At 45.8% G+C, this 12706-nt stretch overlaps 1 protein-coding gene across 3 annotated transcripts in view; it reads left to right on the top strand.

Annotated features, from left to right (window-relative positions):
• The window catches only part of ATP2A2 (ATPase sarcoplasmic/endoplasmic reticulum Ca2+ transporting 2), a gene marked incomplete at its 5' end in the record, with an annotated part of 103207 nt that overhangs the window by 64159 nt on the left and 26342 nt on the right, over positions 1–12706 (top strand). For all 3 annotated transcript variants that reach the window (XR_014225914.1, XM_082272349.1, XM_082272348.1), the window contains 7 exons: positions 1151–1253; positions 2325–2456; positions 2587–2709; positions 2838–3056; positions 5279–5614; positions 5816–6036; positions 6345–6547. Coding sequence is in view for 2 of the 3 variants with exons in the window: in XM_082272349.1 (XP_082128475.1) it covers positions 1151–1253; positions 2325–2456; positions 2587–2709; positions 2838–3056; positions 5279–5614; positions 5816–6036; positions 6345–6547 (1337 nt within the window). The remainder of the gene's footprint in view (positions 1–1150; positions 1254–2324; positions 2457–2586; positions 2710–2837; positions 3057–5278; positions 5615–5815; positions 6037–6344; positions 6548–12706) is intronic.

Here is a 12706-nt window from a genome sequence, read left to right as displayed (position 1 = left end):
CAGTGACGTAGGTTTGCAAGTTGGCCATCTGGTCGTTGGTGCACACTTTTACAAAGTTTTTATAAAGTGGATGTGTTAGCCTCTGCGCATGCTTCTTTTGGCCGCAAGGCTTTGCAGGTTGCTGTTTAGCGGACCTGGTCCTCTTTGAAGGTGTATTGTTTTTCAGGTGAGCTCCAGGTGTGTATGCTAGAGCTCTGTTAACCTGTTCGGCTATGGATAGCCTTGGGAATTTATTCTGATGTTTTTCCCACCCCTCATGTTTAACACTGCTTTTGGGATGTCCCATTGGTTAAGAATCAGGAGCTTTTCCCATCACTGAACGAAAGAGAAAATGAGATTTTTGACTTGCCATAAAATCCATTTCTCTGATGTTCATTGACAGACACAGCATCCACCCCACTGTGGAGTTGGCTTTCTTCTGACACTGCTTGTAACAAAACAGAATGCTTATAGCAAAGAGTGGGTGTATACCCCCTGGGACTGCCCATAGACGTAGTCAAGCTTTTTCCTGCCTAGTGTCCTACTCCTGTAGGGGGCAGTATAAACCAATGGTTAAGAATCAGGAGCGCTGTCCGTCAATGAACATCGGAGAAATGGATTTTACGGTAAGTCAAAATCCCATTTTTCAGCATACTTGTTGCTTTTGTGTTAACAGCACCTCATGCATTGTTTATTTGTAAACACAAGACCTTGTGTAAGGGCTCTTTCACACGGGCGTTCCGATCAGATCCGCCTGTCAGTTTTTTAGGCGGATCTGATCGGATGCCCCATTCAGCCCTATAGAGCAGCGGATGTCAGCGGTGACATGTCCGCTGACATCCGCATTCGATCCTGTCTGTGAAATCAGGACGGATGGAAACCCTATTTTCCATCCGTCCTGGGGATCGGATGAGCGCGGACAGGCGAAGCGGGGCTCTGACACCTCCCTCTCCGCACACAATGCTGAGACGGAGCTGTCATCTGCCAACTCGATCCGCCGATCCCCGCTGAGCAGAGCATGGTCCGCAACAGAATGCGGACCGTGTGAAAGGGGCCTAAAGCTACCCAGAAATGAAATTCGAATGAAAGAACCTTCTTTTTTTTTTTTTTTTTTTACATTAATGCCGACCTGCAATTTTGTGTTTTTGTTTATATATTTCTATGTTAATAGGCTGAAAGATGACAAACTAGTGAAATGTCACCAGTATGACGGCCTAATAGAGCTTGCCACCATCTGTGCACTTTGTAACGATTCATCTTTGGACTTCAATGAGGTTTGTATGACATGATATATATACCTTTTGAGTTGTGTGTATGCATACACATTTTGATTCAATAAAAGATGTAAAGTATTACATAATTTGCAACTTTTCTGCATTGTTGATTTTAAAGGATAAGTGCAGTCAAAATTTAACGAACGCTAAACCTGCTCTGTGCCACATTCTAAGACTATTCTATTTAACCCTGTAAAACCAAAATTGCTGTACTTACCTTTTCTGCCCCAAACCCAATGCCGTCCCGCACTGAGCTGTCAGCGGTGGCTTCAGCTTGGAGGCGGGTGCAGGAGAGGCACTTGACAATGGAAGCCCTATAGTAAGGCTATGGGTGACATCACTTCCCATTCATTTCACAGCCATTGTCGGTCCTCTCCTGCACAGGCCTGCCTCTGCTGGAGATCAAACCGGATCTGGTGTAGAAACGGTAAGTACAGCAATTTTTTTGCTTTACAGGGTTAAATGGAATAGTCTTAGACTGTGGCAAAGAGCAGGTTTAACGTTTTAGGTTTTAACTGGACTAGCATTTTATCGTAGTAGTTTGTTTTTTTTTTTTTAAAGGATGTTTTTGCCATTCTGTAATGCAGCCAGTGGTTCTTTACTTAGGCAAGCCATCGATAATGCAATCTTTTTTTACCTGTGGTTGCAGGAAAGTGTTGATGGGGAAACCTATCTCACAGCACTATTAGTTCTGCTGGCGGGGAGCCTTCCCTGCCAGGAGAGCATAATGGTCACTGCTGGTGTCTATAGCCACCGGCAGTTGTCACATGCAAAAAAAATCACATGCTGGTTGTGCTAAAGGCGGTCGATGGATCAACTTCAGTACAACCAACCTGCCCATAGATTAATTGAATCTCGGCTGGAACAGGATTCTATGGCTGACTTTATCATCACAACATTTTAATGACTTGATCTCCTTACCAAACGGCAATTATTTTAAAGGAGATCTGTGTAAGTCAATTATATTGTAAGTTTAGATATGCCTGACCTTTTTTAGAATGCTGTAATTTTTTACATCTGTTTTCTATATATAAAAAATTGTCTTTTTTTTTTTTTTTCTATTAATTTTAGGCAAAGGGAGTTTATGAGAAAGTTGGAGAAGCTACAGAGACTGCTCTTACCTGCCTGGTTGAAAAAATGAATGTATTTGACACAGATCTAAAGGGACTCTCAAGAATAGAGCGTGCCAATGCTTGCAACTCGGTAAGTCGTGTGTGGTTTTTTGTTTTTGTTTTTTTTTTATAGGGTTATATTTGCAAATCAGAGCCTTGTAACAAAAGTTTACTGATGGCTAGTGTCTTTTGCTTCTACAACTAACTTGTTTGTTTTACAGGTTATTAAACAGCTAATGAAGAAGGAATTTACATTGGAGTTCTCAAGAGATAGGAAATCTATGTCTGTTTACTGCACGCCAAACAAACCAAGTCGCACTAACATTAACAAAATGTTTGTCAAGGTAAGTCTCCTTTCATACAATAAATATTTTATTCTGTATTAAATTTTTACCATATTTCAATTTGCTGAAATATATTTGCTGTGTTTAATGCTTGTTATTACTGTCAATACTTCATTTTTTTTTTTTAGGGTGCTCCTGAGGGTTTAATAGATCGTTGTACACATATCCGTGTTGGAAGCACAAAAATACAATTAACACCTGGAATTAAACAGAAGATTACGAGTGTGATCAGAGAGTGGGGTTCAGGCCGAGACACTCTGCGCTGCTTGGCTCTGGCAACTCATGATAACCCTCCACGGAAAGAAGATATGAATCTTGAGGAATCTTCCAATTTCATTAATTATGAGGTAAAGTTTTAAATTCATGCTTCTGTTTGTTCCATATTTATTTTGTTGATTTGAATTATTTGAATGTGAACCTATTATACATTTGAAGATTGATTTTATTGATTTTAGATTTAGTCTGTTTTATTGTAAACAAATTCAGTAAAGGAAATGTTGAAATTAGTTTGATTTTGTGGTATATAAAATACACACTGGTATATTTAAGTGATTGTGCAGTACTTTTATACAGAGAAGCCCTGATCTTTCTCTTCAGTGGTCCCTCCCTGACACTCTGTGTAAATTACCATATAGATAGGTAGTATGTGAGCTGGATGTAGAAGGTATTGCCTTGTAGTCAAAAGTATTGGGGTATGTGGTATCAGGATAGGGATATGGCAGTGGAATAAAGGGGAGGGGGCGTTTGGGAACAGGGGAAAGCGGGAAGGGAGGTAAAGTGATGTCATTGGCCCACCTTTCTTTTTTTTTTTTTTAAACCAGTGAGTTTATTGGACAAAAAAGAGGATAAACATAGTTTTACAGAAATTAATACATAAAAACAAGTGTCAACTAGGACCGTGCATGCAGACATAATCAAGGCAATTTGTGTCATCAGGACATAACATTTTGCATATCAAGTACACAACACATAAATGGAATGCAGCCACCCGAGGGAACCCCAACCGCTAACGAGTGTCTCAACGCCCAGTATCCGGACTCTGGACCCATCTGTCCCATATCTTGGCAAATTTAGCCAGATTTCCCCTGTTTTGTACATAAGTTTATGGTACGGTATGACATTATTGATCTCCGCCTTCCACGCACCAAACGTGGGAGGGGAATCCCGCATCCACTTTCTGGCAATTAGCTTCTGGGCTATAAACAAAGTGGTCTGTAGGAAAATAAGTAGGCTTTTGTCCATGTCCTCGTCTGGGTATATACCCAGTAGGCATTGCTTAGGGACCAGCTGTACCGGGGAGCCCATTTTTTCGTGAAGGAATGTGACAATTTTGTTTCCAATACCCCTGGAGCTGGGGACAGCTCCAAAGGAGGTGGAAAAAGGTGCCCACAGCCGTCCGGCACATTGGGCAGTTAGGCGACAGTTCAGGTCGGTAGCGCTGTAAGTCGAGGGGAGTCGGTGTAGGAGGAACAACTGGGTGAGCCTGTCGGATAGCCTAGGGGACACAGCTATGCACGTCCCCAAGGCGTCGTCCCATTCATCATAATCTATAGTACCTACGTCCGTCTCCCAGGGGGTCTTAGCAGCATAAGCAATAACTGTAGAGTAGGGAGTGTGGAGCTCTGCATAGAGAATAGAGATCAGGTGCTGGGGATCGGTACTTTTGAGGAATACAATCATGGAGGGGGTCTCCAGAGGAGGGGGAGGGAACTGGCCCCTAAATGCGTGTCTGATCTGGTAGTAACGGAAGAGCATAGAAGCCGGGAGAGAATTAGTAGAGCTCAGATCTATGAACGAGCGTAGAGTCGTCCCTTGCAGTAAATGTGAAAGAAAATAAATTCCCTTACCACTCCAGAGCTCTGAGTCCGGCATGGACCTGAACTCCGCCAGGGCCGCATTATGCCACAGGGGGGTATGAGTGTGTAGAGCAGGGTACCGCATTTTAGTCATAACAACCTCCCAGATCCTACTGTAGTGGTATAGCATGGAATTGGTCTCGCCCGCGATCTCGGAGCCCCGCACCCCCCCGAAGCCCCGCAGTCAAAGGGTCATCAGTCAATTGGGACTATCTGGGGCACAGGAGCTGGAGGAAACGGGACCTATCGGTTTTAATTGGCCCACCTTTTCACCTCGTCCAATTAGAGAACACATAGGCTTTGCATTTTCTGAATAAAAAAAAAACTCCAAATGGTGCCTGTGCAGGGCCTGGAAGTAGAGATCACTGAAATAAGTGTCTAATTCATTGATTTCCAGTTTCCAGGGGCATCAGCCAGGTAAGGTTGTGTGTATGTATGTATGTATGTATGTATGTATGTATATGTGTGTGTGTATATATATATATATATATATATATATATATATATATATATATATATATATATATATATATATATATATATATATATATATATATATAATGTGTGTTATGATGTTCCAAGCTTGACCAATATAATAATGTATAATAAAGCCATGCCTGGAATTATTTTTAATTAAGCAAATTTTGTTACTTTTTTAAGTATTTCTGTGCTCTGGTTGAAGGTAATTGTCTTTAATGTACTTCCACCTCCAGACCAATCTGACTTTTGTTGGCTGTGTTGGAATGCTGGACCCTCCTAGAACCGAAGTTGCTGCATCTGTGAAAATGTGTCGCCAGGCTGGAATTCGCGTGATTATGATTACTGGTGATAACAAAGGCACAGCAGTTGCAATTTGTCGACGTGTTGGTATCTTCCGTGAAGATGAGGATGTTACTGAGAAGGCTTTCACAGGTCGCGAGTTTGATGAGTTGTCTCCCGCTGCACAAAGGGACGCTTGCATGAATGCACGCTGCTTTGCTCGTGTAGAACCTTCACACAAGTCCAAAATTGTTGAGTTTCTACAGTCTTTTGATGAGATCACAGCCATGGTAAGTAAATGAGTATTAGAAAATACTACTTAATAGGGTGATAAATATCTTTTTCATGATTGGATTACAACTGCAATATTAGTAAGCATTCTGATATTAAGTATTTAGGATTTGTTTCATTTCTCTAAAAAAGATTCCATATCACATTCTGTGTCAACAAAATCTGTGACCTCAAGTTCATTGTGATTGTTTTGGTTTTAGACCGGAGATGGTGTCAATGATGCCCCTGCCTTGAAAAAAGCAGAGATTGGAATAGCTATGGGATCTGGTACTGCTGTGGCCAAAACCGCTTCAGAAATGGTGCTGGCCGATGACAACTTCTCTACAATTGTTGCTGCTGTTGAGGAAGGGCGAGCCATCTACAACAACATGAAGCAGTTCATTCGGTATCTCATCTCTTCAAACGTCGGAGAAGTGGTTTGGTATGTATCAGTCAAATCTGCTGTTTTGTTGGCATGGTTTGCTGGGTGTTTTTTTTTTTTTTTTGCTAACTTTCCCTCAAACACTGTCCTTTGTGTTTTTTTTTTTTTTTTTTTTTATTCACCCCAAGTTTTGGGGCAGGTTTGAAAACTCAAAAATATACCCAACCACTGTATAGACTGTTCAGAATGTTTGAGGTTTCTTTTATTTATTTATATTTAGGTAATTTGTTGTTTTGGGAGAAACAAATCCCTTTTTGAAGTTTTTAATCGCAAATATTTTACTATATGTATTTTTTTGTCCCATGTAGCATTTTCCTGACAGCTGCCCTTGGATTTCCTGAGGCATTAATTCCTGTCCAGCTGCTGTGGGTTAATTTGGTGACTGATGGTCTTCCTGCAACTGCACTGGGTTTCAATCCACCAGATCTAGACATCATGAACAAGCCACCCCGTAATCCTAAGGAACCGCTTATTAGTGGTTGGCTTTTCTTCCGGTATCTTGCTATTGGATGTGAGTTTTTTTTTTTTTTTTTTTTTCTTCTTCTTCTTGGGGGAGGGGTTAGAGAGTACTTGGGCATTTGTGTATTTAAACTTTTAACTGTTCTGTGTAAAGGCAAGGTGCCTTTTTGTTTTAACAAACATTCAAGTTGCCAAAACTTGTTCTGAAATGTTCCTGTAGGCCTCCTAATTATTAGATGAAGTTGGTGTCGGAGGCAACCTACCTATGCTGTCCAAAAAAAAGTTGTCTTTTTTATGTCTCCCCAGTAGAAAGTTAAAACAAATTTTGTCCTAATCTGAGCTAGAGGAGGTCAGCATATCACAATAGCCTGTTGAGTAGGGAAAAAAAAAAGTCCCTGAACTGTATTCAAAACAACTTTTTACACTTTTTCGGAACAATTTTGCCAACCTTCAGGACTAGATGCCTATAATTATGAAGTACTTGAACTCTTGCACACCCATTGTATTCCAGAGTGTTTTTCTCCTCTGTGGTGGTGTTTTTTAAATGTTTACAAAATAATTTCCTCGTTCATTGACGGACGCAGTCCTCTGATCCATATCAGTAGGGTTATACTGCCCCTACCAGAGTAGGACACTAGGCAGAAAAAAGTTCTGGCTACGCCTATCGGCAGTCCCGGAGGGTACACCCTCTCCCTTCCTGCATAGGATGTCCATTTTTTTATCTGTCAAGTCAGGAGTAAGGACCTAGTTCCTTGATGAAATCTTTGGTCCTGGCATTTAAGTATGTTTTTTATGTAGAGTAAATGTCCCCCCTCCTCCTCCCTGGTGGATTTTGGGGTGGACGTGGTCCCCTCCCTTGGATGGTCGGACCCTCGCCGTCCTGGGTTTGGGTTTCCCTCTGTCCTGTTGTGACCCCACCCACCCCCCCCGTGGGGGTCTGTTTGGGCCTACCTGGGGCTGGGACCTCATTTGCAGGCTGCATGGGGAGCAGGGGTGTGTTCCTCGCGCTGGATGGTGTTAGGAGGGCTGGCGGGGGGGTCCCCCCTGTGGATCCTGGTTACCGTGTTCTCACGCGGGGCTGCCATTTTCTTGTAGCCTCGCCTGCTTCTATGATGGTGGCCATCTTGGTACACCCGTTTTTGGCCATTTTGCGGTGGAGTCTTTGCTGTGAAGGCTGGTGTGTGTGGCTTGAGGCGTTTTGTTGGTGGGCTCCTTACCCCGGGCAGCTTCCTTGCTCACTTCCTTTAACTGGGCCGTCGCTGAGACCTCCCTAATCAGATTGCTTATCTGGGAACAGTGAGTTACTGAGGGTAGTCTCTCTCTCCCTGTAGGGGTTCATTAGCGCGTGCCTGGCCTCCAGGGGGTGCTGTAGCGCTGTGGGGCCGCTCTTTTTAAAAAAAAAATGTAATTTTTTTGCAAATTATGCTGGCGGGTTCTTCTGGTGTAATATGGACCCTGCCGGCCATGTGTCCCCACCCAACCCCCTCACAGAGGCTGCAGGGCCTTCCGGTTCTCCACTGTCCATCAGTGCATTTTTGGCGGTTCGGGAAGCTTTTCCCCACCTACCCCTGCCTCATCTGATTTCTCGGATTCTGAGTCTGACTTAGCCACCACAGACGGGGGCCTCCCTGACGGGTCTGTTACCTCGCGCCCTGCCCTCTCGGATAATGATGACATTTCTACCTCCCTTGCCGCGCATGATACAGGTGCTGGTGGTTGCACTGGTGGTTTCGGTGCATGACACCCTGCAATTTGGAGGACGCTGCTGTGCCTGGGGCGCAGTTGGCATCTGGCACTCACATGCCATTCGGAGCAGCTTAATTTGCTAGCATGCTCATGAAAAATAGGACCATCTGCAACGTTCCCCTGGGGTGTCTAAGCGGCTGCTAGACTTTACCCTTTTGAGGAGTCTCTAGTCCGCCTAAGGTGGACCTACGGGTCTCTAGGCTGAAGAGGACTACCGTTGTTTTGGTGGAGGAATCCTCGTCCTTTAAGGACCTGGTGGATAGGATGGCGTGGGCTGTGGCCTGCCATCCGTAATGCCTGGGGGGGGGTCTGCACTGGGAACAGTGTTTAGGATTGCCATTGCAACGCAGCCTGATGGGCAGAGTTCCAACGCCATGACTTGGTGAGGAGCGAGTCCCTCCTGCCCTGGGGAAGCTGTTTGATCAGCTGGCGCATGCTGCGCTGGACACAGCTCCTTTATTGGGTCACCTGTCGGTTTTGGCGGTGGTTGTCCGGCGTATACTTGGAAGGAGTGTTGGTCTGCGTGTCAAACTTCTAAGACTGCCTTAATGGATGTCCCTTTTTTAGGGGGATTGCCTGTTTGGCGCTGCCCTGGATGACATTGTGTAAGGGTCTCACAGGGGGAAGAGTGCCTTTCTTCCATGGGCTAACAAGGGTAAGGGCCTTCCTCGGGGACAGTCGATGTGGCAAAGTCCTTCAAGACTTCCTTGGGTGGTTCCAAATGACCCTGGTCTAGCGAACAAGAGATCCTTTTTTTTTTTTTTTTTCAGACCTGAAGAGAGGCCTACTCTGCCTGAAGGTGCGTCCTCACCCATATATGGGGTGGGGGGATGTCCTTGCTGGCTCTTGGACCTGCGGCTGGCCCGGTTCCCAGGCAGCTGGGTTCAGGAGGTTATGCCGTCTTGTTGCAGATCGATCCGTTTTTTCCAGTAAGGTTTTCCCTTCCAATGCACAGCTGTAACCAGATCGCTTACAGGTGCTCTATGGGGCAGTTCAGGCTCTGGTCAAGACTTGGTATTGGTTCGCACGCTGGTGTCTTCCCTACATCAGGGGGATTCCTGGCCTCCATAGACATCAAAGATGCCTACCTTCACATCGTTTTGTGCAGTGGGGAAGGATCTCTATCGGTTTGTGGCGTTGCCCCTTTGTTTCGCTTCTGCTTCTCGGGTCTTCACAAGGTGTTGGCTCCGGTCCCGGCATTATTGCGGCAGCGGGGTGTATTGGTCCTGGGTTCCTGGCCGATCTGCTTCTCTGTGTGGAGTACCCTACGGTGCTAGGAGCACTCTGGAGGAATTCAGGTGGGTTCTGAACTTTCAGAAGTCATCCCTGGTCCCTTCCATGAGACTGGAATATCTGGGCCTGACTTTGGACTCATCCTCTGTCAGGGTGTTTATCCCTCAAGGGAAAAAACTCTTGGAACTTCAGACATGGTCGTCCCTTCAGACCTGCATGCAAGTTCTGGGACTGATGGTGGCATCTTTCGGACAGTCCCTTTCGCTCAATCCTTCTCTAGGATCCCTCAAAAGGTAATCCTTCTCAAATGGGACTAGACTCCAAACTCTCTGGACACTCTGACCTGGCTGAGCCAGGTATCCAGGGAGTCTTGATCTGGAATCCTTCCTCCCCATCACCGCGGATGCAAGCTTGTCTAGGTGGGGAGGAGTCCTCGGGAGGTTCTCTGCTTCGGAAGTATGATCCCTGGAGGATCCAGGTTACTGATCAATGTCCTGGAGCTGAGAGCGTTCCGGCTTAGCCTAGTTCACTGGACCAGGCACCTGCAGCTGTCCAGTACGCATTCATTCAGACTATGCCACGACTGTGGCTTTATGTCCTATACCTAGGGGGGGCACCAAGGGTGTCCTTGCGGTCTTGGAAGTGACAGGCATTCTTCGTTGGGCAGAGCGCCTTGTTCCAGCTTTCTCCGCTTTTCCCTTTTCCAGGTGTGGAAAATTGGCAGGCGGATTGCCTCAGTCGACAGGTTTTGGATGCAGGGGAATGGCCCTTTCATCCGGAGGTGTTCCAGCAGTTGTCTTCATTGGGGCACTCCAGCCGTGGATCTGTTGGCATCGTATCTACAGGATAGTGCAGAGGTTTGTGGCCCGCTCCCGAGACCCTCTGGCAGATGCACTGGTGGCACCATGGGTTCTGTCATAGGCAAGAACTTATGCCAAGTTCAACGAGCGATGCTGAGAAGTTTAGCATGGTCACCTGCGCAAGGATGACGCCGGCATAGTTTTGTGTGAGCAATCGCGGATGGGCCAAGGTCCGTATCAGCTGCTGTCTGCCTTTCCTCCTCTCAAGTTGCTGCCAAGACTTCTTTGCAGGATCGAGGCGGAAGATATTCGGGTCATTCTCGTGGCTCCGGACTGGCCTCACCGAGCTTGGTACGCCGACCTGGTCAGGCTAGCCGCAGGCACTTCTTGGAGACTTCCTCTCAGGGAGGATTTATTGTCTCCAGGGCCAATCTTCCATCCCACTTTACGGTCGCTGGCTTTGTCAGCTTGGCTGTTGAAAGCCTGGTGCTGTAGGGCAGGGGAATGTCTGCTTCAGTGATTCCCACCCTGCTTAAAGTGTGGAAAGCTACTTCTAGGATGATTTTTCATCATACGAGAAAGTCGTATATTGCGTGGTAGGAGTCTCTTTGGGCTCCCCCTTGCTCTTACTCGGTGGCCCGGATCTTGGCTCTCCAACGGGGAGTTGATCGAAAGTTGGCCTTGAGTACCATCAAGGATCAAGTTTTGGCTTGGCAATTTCCTTCCAAAGGCCGTTTGCCGCCCGTTCCCTGGTGCGTAACTTCTTGCAGGGGGTGCGACACTTGGTACTTCCAGTGCGACCTCCGTCACCAACTAGGGATCTTGATTTGGTTCAGTCGGTTCTTCAAGACCCTCCTTTTGCAAGTATTTGGGGGTTTTCCCTGCCTACCTTATTACAGAAGGTGGCCTTCTTGCTTGCTCTCACTCTGCATGCAGGGTGTCTGCGCTGGCGACATTGTCCTGTCATTCTCCCTATATGTTGGTTCATGGAGACAAATGGTACTTCGTCCAGATCCGTCCTTCCCTCCGAAGGTGGTTTCTAGTTTTCACTTGAAGGAAGACATTGTATTGCAGTCTCGGTGTCCTAAGCCCAAACATCCTAAGGGTTATGCATTGCATACTCTGGATGTAGTTCGGGCACTCAAGGTGTACTTGGCAACTACTGAGTCTTTTCGTGAGTCAGGTTTGCTCTCTGTACTCACGGATGGCCCTGGAACAGGGCTGCCTGCGTCTGCTGCAACTGTTTTCAGATGGATTGGACAGGCAGTGGGGCAGGCTTATTCAATTGAGGGTCAAATACTACCTTTCCTTATTTTGGCGCATTCTACTCGGGCGCCTAGTTCTTTCTGGGCTTTCCGCCATACGGGCATCTGTGCTTCAGGTTGCAAGACGGCCACCTGGTCGTCTGTTCACACCTTTACCAATTTTTATCAAATGGATGTGCTGGCATCTGCAGATGCCTCTTTTGGCCGCAAAGTTTTGCTGGCTGCTGTCTGGAGGGCTTTTGGCCTTCCTTGAGGGTGTTTACTGTTTGTTTTAGGTGGGCCTCATCTTTTGTTCTGATGAGTCCTGTGTTGCCTGGTTGGCTATGTTTAGCCTTGGGGACTTGTTCTTTTCTACTGTTCCCACCCCTCATTTTATGGCACTGCTTTGGGACATCCCTACTGATATGGATCAGAGGACTGCGTCCGTCAATGAATGATGGAGAAAACTGGATTTTTGACTTACCGTAAAATCCTTTTCTCTAGTTCATTGACGGGACGCAGTACCCACCCCTCTATTTGGAGTTGGGTTGGTGTTACTTTTCTGACACTGCTTTGATACAAAACTGACATCCTATGCAGGAAGAGAGAGGGTGTACCCTCCGGGACTGCCCATAGGCAAGTCAAAAATCCAGTTTTAAGTCTTATTGAACTAAGTCAATAATGTGTGTCAGTATTCTCAAACCACAGATTTATGGGCCATACACACTATAAGATTCTGAAGACTTTTTCCTTTAGACTTACCAAAACCATATAATATGAGGTCAAACCTAAACACTTTCAATTTGTATGCAATCTGGTTGGCCCTTGCACTACATAGAAAAGGTAAATCTGAAGGAAAAAGTCTTCAGAAAATCTTAGTGTGTATGGCCCTTAAGTAGTCGTTGATCACATTTAGCTAGACTTGCTCTGTAATGATGAGAATTTTGTAGGGTGTTCATGCCGCCTAAAGAGAAGCATCAGTCAGATGTGCCAAAACTCAAAATCAGCAGCTACAAAAATTGTAACTGCTAACTTACTAAACATGCACTTACCTGTCCAAGGATCCAGCGCTGTCCTCACCCGGACCCATTTTTTTGCTGGTCTCAGCACCAGCATTTTAATTGTTGGTAGCTGGCTGTGACTGCTTGTGGCTTCACAGCCAGCTGCCCACTTCGCATGCATGAGATG

This window comes from Pelophylax lessonae, assembly GCF_965119305.1.
Source record: "Pelophylax lessonae genome assembly, chromosome: 1".
NCBI classification, from domain to species: domain Eukaryota; kingdom Metazoa; phylum Chordata; class Amphibia; order Anura; family Ranidae; genus Pelophylax; species Pelophylax lessonae.
The sequence above is the reverse complement of the archived record's forward strand: the minus strand, read 5'-3'. Positions and strand labels throughout refer to the sequence as shown.